Source organism: Carassius carassius, chromosome 18 (genome assembly GCF_963082965.1).
Source record: "Carassius carassius chromosome 18, fCarCar2.1, whole genome shotgun sequence".
Classification (NCBI taxonomy): domain Eukaryota; kingdom Metazoa; phylum Chordata; class Actinopteri; order Cypriniformes; family Cyprinidae; genus Carassius; species Carassius carassius.
Window position 1 is genome coordinate 16,059,554 of NC_081772.1, and position 9,687 is coordinate 16,069,240.

At 38.8% G+C, this 9,687-nt stretch overlaps 1 protein-coding gene across 1 annotated transcript; it reads left to right on the top strand.

Moving 5' to 3' along the window:
* Positions 1 to 2,327: 2,327 nt before the first annotated feature.
* Positions 2,328 to 4,026, top strand: LOC132091894 (GS homeobox 2-like). Its single transcript, XM_059497973.1, has 2 exons — positions 2,328 to 2,928; positions 3,198 to 4,026. The coding sequence occupies exons 1-2, from the start codon at positions 2,541 to 2,543 to the stop codon at positions 3,536 to 3,538; spliced, it is 729 nt and encodes a 242-aa protein (XP_059353956.1). The 5' UTR covers positions 2,328 to 2,540; the 3' UTR covers positions 3,539 to 4,026.
* Positions 4,027 to 9,687: the final 5,661 nt, after the last annotated feature.

Consider the following 9,687-nt stretch of genomic DNA (forward strand, 5'->3'; position numbering starts at 1 on the left):
ACAGAGAATAATATGGCAAATAAAAAGTAAAATAGCCAGATAAGAATGTTAAATCAAAGGTAGAAGACCATATTTTATTATTACTGAAAAAAAAACATCTTTAGATGTTCTTGACTATATGACTTGGTTCCAATACCAAACATGCACGATGTGGTATTTCAGACGGTATTTATAGCGTAACGAAGACCTGAGGAGAGCAGTATTTTTAACTTAAAACTTGAGTAAACTGTAATGAACTGCAATGTAAACTTAGTTATGCCCAGGCTTCATTCAGGGCCTGACTGGCCAACACTATAAATTACAACTGAAAGGGGTCAAAATATCGATAAGAGTCTTTACAACATTTTATCTGCTATATTTGCGTTATTCAATCACAATCGCTTCTCTTGGAAATAGGCACTTTGCTATACGCGTTTGTTAGACTCTTCGTCTTAAGCCAAGCAGACAAAGATGTATTCCTATCATCCGGAGCAGAATGAAAGAAATCAAAGGATTTTTTTTCTTTCTTAAATGGGCTAATTTTCCCCTTGAATTATGAAAGTAATGGCTAGGTAACACTCTGTGCACAGTACCCGACGGCTTAAGACTTAAATCCTTCCACGTGGCCCGGCTATTCGTGGCAATTAGAGCTCATTACAGACTCATAAAGGCTGTCATTTGTGGGATTACTTAATAGACAATGAAATTTTATCGTGAAGAATTATGGATGGAAAAAAATAATATTGGAGACTGGACGGATGGGCGCGCGCCGCGAATCATTCCGCATGGGTTGTCATTTATATCTCTCTCTCTCTCTCTCTCACACACTCTTCTCTCATGTCTCATACGCCGTGTTTCCTCCATTACAACAATTACAGCCACAATGACAGATGTGTTTGTTTTTTCGCCTCCCCTATTCAGCCCACTTTAAAGTCATATTCTACCTCGTTTAAGAATGAAACTTGCTGTTGATTTCATCAATTAAATGCATATGAAATCAAAGCACCCGGTAGCATCTTCTCTTGGTGATATTAGCTCTAAATGCTGATATGAAATCGTCATTACGGCACTTGAACTTTGCCCTCAGTCATCATTAGTAGACTTTTATTTTTTTCTTAACCTCCATAAAAGCTGCCCCTAATGAGAGGTCATTTTACTATGTTTTGCAAGAGCTCAGGTGTCAGGCCTGTAATTGTGTGAGCTGAGATAATTGCAGCCAGCACCCACAGGCAATATAGCTCTTATAGACTGGATTACTTTCACTGTAACCTTCAGACAAGACTTGACGAGGTTAAGTCTCTCCCGACAGAGAAGGGGTAGAATAATGCCAGACCTGCCGTTTTGGGGAGACTTAACCTCGTCAAAGCTCGCTCGCTCGCGCCACAGGCCTCCTCGCGCAGTGTCTGGAGGCAAGAGGCGTTCGCGCGCAGATGAAAGTTGAAGCTCAGCCCGCTGCTGACCCGCCGAGAGATCAAACCAGCTAATTATTATCACAAGGTGGGGGATTAACGCATTTCTGAAATATCTGGCTGTTTATCCACTCCAAACCTCCACAATAAACACTTTCTAATTGAATCCTAATCTCTATCAAACTGCAATTGCCCAGACGCCGCTGAGATTCATAATTCTTTAATTGCCGACCCTGGATCTTTCCAAACAGAAGCGAACCAAGATTATATAACATGCGGCTGAGTATACTGAGATTCAGTTGCTTTTAGTTTTTGAAGAAAATGTTTTTTATCATAAACGATATTTGCAAAAAGTTTGTTTATAGAATCATATTTTAAGTGTATATCCTAGATGTTCATTATAATTCATCATTGGTATGCAGTGTTTTCTTTTGTTAAACGGTCTATAATTTCTCAAATAAATAAAGTTAAATAGATGGGGGAAATTTTTATGCATCATGTTGTTTTGGTAAACTATTAAATTAAAGGTTAGGTCAGTAAGAATACTATTAGTATACACATAATAATATAGTATACACATAAGAGAACCATGACGGACGAACATGGCTTTTGGCCAATGATCTCGAGTTATTTGTATACCGAGGTGTAATTTGCCATGTCATATAGAGAAAGTTAATTTAATGTCGACACAAAGACAATGTAAGCTCAGTTTATGTGAGAAATATAGGCCTGCCTTTCTTCAACATCATCTGAAAATCTAAATAATAATGCAGTATATTAGACCAGGATTAAAGAGATAATTTTTGATATCGCAGTAGGCGCAATTGCCAGAGCTGTTGTGCCACTTTGCCTGTCGAGGAGCGTATACCCGCGAGCTTACAACACTGTGTGGGCAAAGATTTGATTGGAGGCTCTCGTGGGCATCACGTGTCTCGGGACACCAGAGGTTCTAAAGCCCCTAGGCCGTGAGCGCACGTGGGTGACGTTAGGGCCGGCCCTCTCCGGGGTCCCTTTTGTTGAACTATCAAACATAAGCCAGCTCCCGAGGGCTTTAGGAACAGTGTTAAGACCACTGTGCGCTGCGCAAGTCCTTGGAGCATCGCCACCAGTGTGGTATCACTGACACAATCAGCATCGCAGACAGAAGCAATCATGTCGAGGTCTTTCTACGTAGACTCTTTGATTATCAAGGATCCCGCTCGCCCGGCTCTAAGCGAGCACACGGGACAAGACTTTCTCATCCCCATTGGCATGCACTCTCCTGGAGTGATGAGCATCACTGCGACCGTTTGCCCGTCCCGGAAGACCGGGACCTTCTGTGTCTGTCCGCTGTGCGTAACCTCGCATATCCACTCTCCCCGCGGCGGAATCCCACTGCTGAAGGGACAGGGCTTCTCCGCCAGTGACGCGGCTTTCTGTCACAGGGTAGCACACCAACAGAGCCCCGCGTTAGCGCACCCGGGACACGGACACGCGCCTGTCTGCACGCCCACAAGCTACAGCGTCACTGACCCTCGGAGGTATCACTGTCTGTCTATAGGTGAGTGAGTGCGCGCGCATGCTATACACCTGTTACTCCTTATCATGAGACGCTTGACTATTTGACAGGGAAACAATAAATAGAATTCCAAGGTCTTTACGCATTTTACCCTTATGTTTTATTTTGTACTAACTTTTAATGAACCGTGTTGACCATATATTGCACATTTACATCTCAAATACATAGAATGATTTGTTATGCATTCGTTGAATTATTTTGCAAAATTGATTGTAATTGGCATAATTTTAAGAGTTTCTTTTCTCCTATAGGTGCATCTGACAACAGCCACATACAGAACGGCAAACGGATGCGCACTGCCTTCACCAGCACTCAGCTGCTTGAATTGGAGCGCGAATTCTCATCTAACATGTACCTCTCCCGCTTACGCAGGATAGAAATAGCCACTTATTTAAATCTATCAGAGAAACAGGTGAAAATATGGTTCCAAAACCGCCGAGTTAAACACAAAAAAGAAGGCAAAGGTACGCAAAGGAGCGCGCAAGCAGGATGCAAATGCTCAGGGAGCCACTCACATTATCCGCGCTCAGAAGACGAAGAATCTCTGTCACCTGTGTCAGCAACAGAGGAGAAGGAGACTTCACCTATCTAGGGGCGCCTGGAACATCATAGACTTAAGTTTGGTAACCTGCATGGTACATTTAAACTTACGGATCCGTTAAAACGACTGAATTTATTGGAGACCGTCTTCCATATTTCCATAACCCGAAGGGTTAATTCCTCCCTCTTTCCTCTCAAATATTGTTTCACCCTGACACTCAAGTCAGTTATTTGTCTTATCTGTACAACAAAATGTGAAATAATAGTTCAGTGATGCAAATAAATAACGTTTTTACAGTTTAAGTTCAAACGTTTTTGAAACGACCACGGATAATCCATGCTGTCATCCCTGTTCTTTGAAAAATACATTTGGATATATAGAAAAGATAAAACATTCCCTGTGTGATATTGTAAATATACAGACTGTTAATCCAACCTGTCCTAGACTACTGAGAAACTGATTTTTTTTTTCACCTGAATTTTATTAAAGAAAATGTGTATATTTGTATTTATTTAAATAAAATTACTTCTGTAACTACACTCATGAGTTATGAAATGTATTAATTATCCTACTGGAACAAGGCACCTATTTGAATATTACAAAAATGAAAACAAACATACTTAAAAATTCATGCGGCCATTAGGATGGAGAATTTGAGGCAACCATGTAGCCTACTGAAGTATGAAATACACTCCAGTTCAACTTTTATTTATTTATTTATGTTTGTTTGTTACATAGAACTTTGGGAGACAAACTTAAGTTCTGCATTTGTTATATTATTAACACGTGCTTGCTTAGTTGGGGACACTTCATCTACAGCGATATCGTTGACTTGATTGCAAATAAATGCACAGACACTATTTAACTGAACAGAGATGACATAACTGAATCCAATGATGAACTGCCTTTAACTATCATTTTTGCATTATTGACACTGTTTTCCTAATGAATGTTGTTCAGTTGCTTTGACGCAATGTATTTTGTTTAAAGCGCTATAAAGGTGACACGTGACAAATAGTTTTAAATGCGCCAAAAGCAATAAGAAAGCACTTACTTTTCAAAGAAAACACGATAAACTCCTTTAAAAGTCTCCTGAAGTGTAACGCTATTTTTGCAACGTATTATTTAGCCATATATTCCCTACTGCATAGGCCACAAAAGGCTTAGCAGAGAATTTGTATCTCACGAGCCAGGTGATAGTCAATTATACGTCGACCCTATTCTGTGTGCGCTTTTCAAGAGAAAGTTGCCCCCCTGTTAAGTTAATCCGAAAGCAGTTTAATTGCAGTTTTTGTCCCACGTTGGTTGCTTATGTAGCAATTCCTTCAATACGAGCGCAGAAAAAAAGCTACGCCAAAGGCTTTGACAGGTTAGATTGTCCTGCCAGGAACTCGCATTTAGCTGGCGGACCCCCGACAGCGGCGAGCTCAAGGCCTTTCACGGGACGTCTACAGGGTTCCTCCGCGCGCGAGAAAACGATTTAGTCACTGTTTCAATAGGCACTATTTGAACCTTTCAACTTGGGCCAAATTGAGGGAGCATGCTGAAAATTGAGGGATCACGTAGGAGGGGTGATAGGAAATTAGCGAACGCTTAATTTAACTCGTGTTCCGTCAGAGTTTGAGATACATTCCTAATTGAGAGGGGAAGCAGGTGAAATTTTGGTCCCACGCAGGTCCTTTCAGAGAGGGAATAAATGGCCTCCTTTCACGTTTCGCTTCACGATCATATATTATCGAGGGAAGCCACCTAATGAATATATATTGAATTTCTTATTAATCGAATTAGACTTCACCGCTCGCAGGTGTGAGAGAGAAAGACCTTCTGACAAAAGAGTTTTCAACCGTTTCAGGACTCCCGTTTGTCAGACATGACACGTTTGACCCCATAGGCTGTAACTTGTCACTTTATTAATATCATTTTTGTGTTTTGAACTTGAAAACTTTGAAATGGCACTTTAACAAACCTAAAAAGAAAAAACTAAGTCCTTTTACAGTCCTTTTACATATATATATATATATATATATATATATATATATATATATATATATAATTTAGGTAGGCAGTTCCTTTGTTCAGACTGTATACATTTTTTATTAAGCTTCACATTTAGGATGTGAGCCAAGGTAATGCAAGCTTTCTGTTGGTGTTATGGCATGTGCATGGTAATATGACTTGAATGGGTGGAGCATTGAGTACAAGATATAGTAGATAATCCAATGCTTTAAAAAAGAATGGAAACAGTGTACAGCTCAGATTTTAAAAGATTATTCACTGTCGCAAAATGGACAATTACGCATGACAAAGATCAATTAATAGAAGCCCCTTTTAAGCACTTGCAGCTGCTTTCGCCTTGAGAGAAGTGGGACACTCGGGCAACGAATGCCTCGGAAATCTGTTTTGAAACCGTCTTTTTAATAGTTTACACTGCAAAGTGAAATGCTGAAAAACGCAGCTAACGTGAACTCTTGAGCCAGAGAACATCATTTGGGCTTTCAGTCCAAAAAGATTGTTTTAAAAGATGATGGAACTGGGAATTCTGGACACGTGTCCAATCAGTGCTGTCCATGGTGACTTAATTTAGTGGGAACTCGGTCATCAAACAATATGTCCCGAGCGCTTTTGTCGGGCTCTCTAGAATGGGCCCTTTCTGAGACGTGTCAGCTCCTTTTTAAGGTGTCCCATTGTTGCTTTCCTGAGCGTGCCCACTATATTATCAAGTGTGCTTAGTGGCTTTGCTGGATTAGAATGTATAGCCGTTGTAAAAAGAGGTCAGCTTTGAATGAGATAATATATGATTATATTATATCCATCACACAATGTTAGAAGACAGAATATTATTCATTACTTTGACCAGCTCATTCAGGTGGAAATAAGGAGAATCATGGTCTAGTATAAGTGGCCTTGTATAGACTTTACCAATGAAACATTTTAAAGTCTTAGACACAGGTGCTTCTCAGTAAATTAGAATGTCGAGGAAAAGTTCATTTATTTCAGAAATTCAACACAAATTGTGAAACTCATGTATTAAATAAATTAAATGCACACAGACTGAAGTAGTTTAAGTCTTTGGTCATGGACAAACACAAGAGAAGCCAAACTGCATAAGCAGCAGTCCTCAGCTTCTGGAACTGGAAAATGAGTTTATTTTTAACAAGTACATTTCTCTTTGAGGTACTAACAGGCCATAACACTAAACCTGAATGAACAATATTTTTTAAACATTGCATAATAATTCAACATACTGATACCATGTGTGAAAAATTAACATGGAAAATTATTTAATGATTAATTAATTGTGCCCTATTTTTACTGACTTCGAGTGTAGAGACTTGGTAAATCAGGAACAAGACCAAATTATGACTTTCAATTCAGCCTGAATTTCATACTAAAAATCATAGAGACATGAAGAATATCTTTTTGCATATATTTGCCACTTAGTTAGGCCTCCATAAATGAATTGTTTGTAATTAGTCAGTACAATACAATAAGTCAATACATACTCACTTTCATGATGTAAGAGGATCTGGAGCTCTACCCCACAATTTTAGGGTGGAAAATATTGTATGGCCATGACTATGAAGGTAAAATAAAGACTAAAAGATTTGCAAACGCAGGGTAAGAGTAGATGTACACAACATATAAAGTATCATGTTTTAATTAAGTTGTTATATATTTATTTATTTTAAATGTATGTGTAAAAGTACCATTCTGGCAGTTCACAATCCTGAACTAAATGAAGATTAATGTTTCGGCATGTAATGTGTTTATTGAACCAATCGGATAAGAGTAAATGGAGAGTCAGTAAGGGCCTCATTTGATTGGCTACAAGAAGGTGCTGGACCAGTCCTCCCCCTCATGCTTGCAAAACTCGGTGAGAGAATCAAGCCAAAATTATAAATGCAGGGAAAAGAAAGAGGGAGCTGTACATATTGGTTTATTTGGGGAACTTTTGCACAACAAGTAATTTAGACAACAGTTTTGCAACAGTTTGTTTTTTAACACTTACAGATTGGTTATATGCAGTCAATCCGTTTTGCAGTTCTTTAAACTGTTGTTTTCACTTGCAAATCACTGTTCACATGCTTGCGGTATACTTTTGACCGTATTTTAGCGAAAACAACGTGCCAAAAGTGTATATTTATTTATTTTATTTACATGTTTATTTTGCGTTAGCACGAAGCTGCAGTTTCACAATACTTGTATTACACTTAAAAATAACAGTGAAATGCTGCAAATCATTTTTTTCTTACGCTTGAAACGCGATTTACACTTTTACAAAACTTCTCTTGTGCATGCAAATTTAATTTACGCTTACAGTCTTCCACAACTCTTACCCCGCGTTTGCAATTATTTTACCTACATGACAATCTGGACTTGCTTTGACATTTCAGATCTCTAGGCAATCAAAGCCCACTAAAAATAATGTCCTAAATGTTTAATTTAACAATTTACACCCTCATGTGCAAATCTCCTATGCTGACTCGGTGTTTGCGTTCAAGGTTAACCATCATTCATTATAAAGTTTTCCTCCGCGCAGAGCAGTAGCGCTTCAGCCCGGCCCCACGCCCACAAATATATAGCTGATATAGACAAAGGGCGAGCTTCAGAACGCTGGACAGCGCGTGTGTGACCATACACAGATAGCAGACAAAGCTTTTTATTTTGGAGTTGGAATGCTTTGCATTTTGCGGCCGCAACATCAGTCATACGCTCACTGGATGTTCCTGAGAAAACTATGTATTCATCTTGTCGTCAGACTAGGCTACCGAGAAGATGTATAGGCTACTAAAGTGCTGTGGTCCTGTAGCTGAGACAGATTCTCCCTCCTGCTCGCGCATTCGTCAAATACTGGACAGTCTTTAAAACTGAAATAAAATGATTTCCGAATAAACAGTCACAAACATGCCGCTGAATGCGGAATATTTAACGTTATCTTAATTTTTTTTTTCTTTTAGTACAGATTCATGTATTGTTTGTTTTGTAGTTTAAGAACTCATTTTATGTGCAAAAATATATATAAATAAATAAATACAGTTTGCATTTAATACGTATTTTACTAAATTACAGCACAATCAGAAAATTTGTCGAATTTTGAGAGTTTTCACGGTTGTTGAAAAGTGCTTGGTTTTAAACTTTTCAGCAACTTTTTAGGAAACTTTTTTTAGGCAGCTGAGCTGATCATATGCTGTCATTTAAAATATTCTCTTTTTCAAACAGGCTACGTCTGTTTGGTATATATTTGACAGGTCTGCTTCTTAAATTGAAATACCTTTAATGCAGAAAGCTTTTAGAATCTCATAATTGAGTGATTGGTTGCCAATATTTTGCTCACTTCAAGGCATTTAAATGGTTGTAAACTAAAGCACAGATCAAGGTATCTGCGCTGTTTCTGAAGGCTTCGGTTTTAGTCTCAGAGATTAGAGTCTTTTGTTTCCAGAACAAGGGACTCTGTTCTTTTGCTCGGCCGAGCGGCACGAACATGTGGAAATAATTGTGCTGAGCAACTGGAGATGTTTCTCTGTGAGGGTGAGCTGCAAGGCGGGCTCCTCTGGACCGACTGCAGGAAGAACTGAAAGGTCTAGAGGGGGCCAAGCCTGCCCCGGGGCTTCACTCGCCGTGTGCTGGGACACATAGAGTACTAATTCATAAAGATCCATTATCTGCAGAGGTAGGCTATATTGGCAATTGTATCTTTGAGGGTGTTTTCCACAAATTTCACATATCCAATAGCCATAACGTTTAACGAGTGGTAATGTCTTAGATGGCTATTTAAATGTTTATTTAAAAGTAGGCTATATAATAAAGTATGTACAGGGATAGACTGAGAACGACTGAATTTGTTTCTTATGTTAGAGCGCCCCCTTGCATGCGTCAGCATGTGCTTTTGATGGACTCCGGATTTCTCTACTGAATGAACCATTTCACAACCCCCCTGCACTCTCCACAAAATAAATAAATAAAATAAAATAAATAAATAAATAAAAATAAAAAGGTTATTATCTAAGAATCCCAGGCATTAATCACATTTTGTTTATTTGAAATGAAGGCTGAATAAACTTAAATATTGAACGTCGTTTCAGAAATGGTACGAGAACCACATTATAGTCATCTTAAATGAATATGCATAAAAGAAAGTGCAAATAGCTGCCGCAACAGCAACAAACACATCTGAAAAGCGAAATCAATTAAAAGCTGAA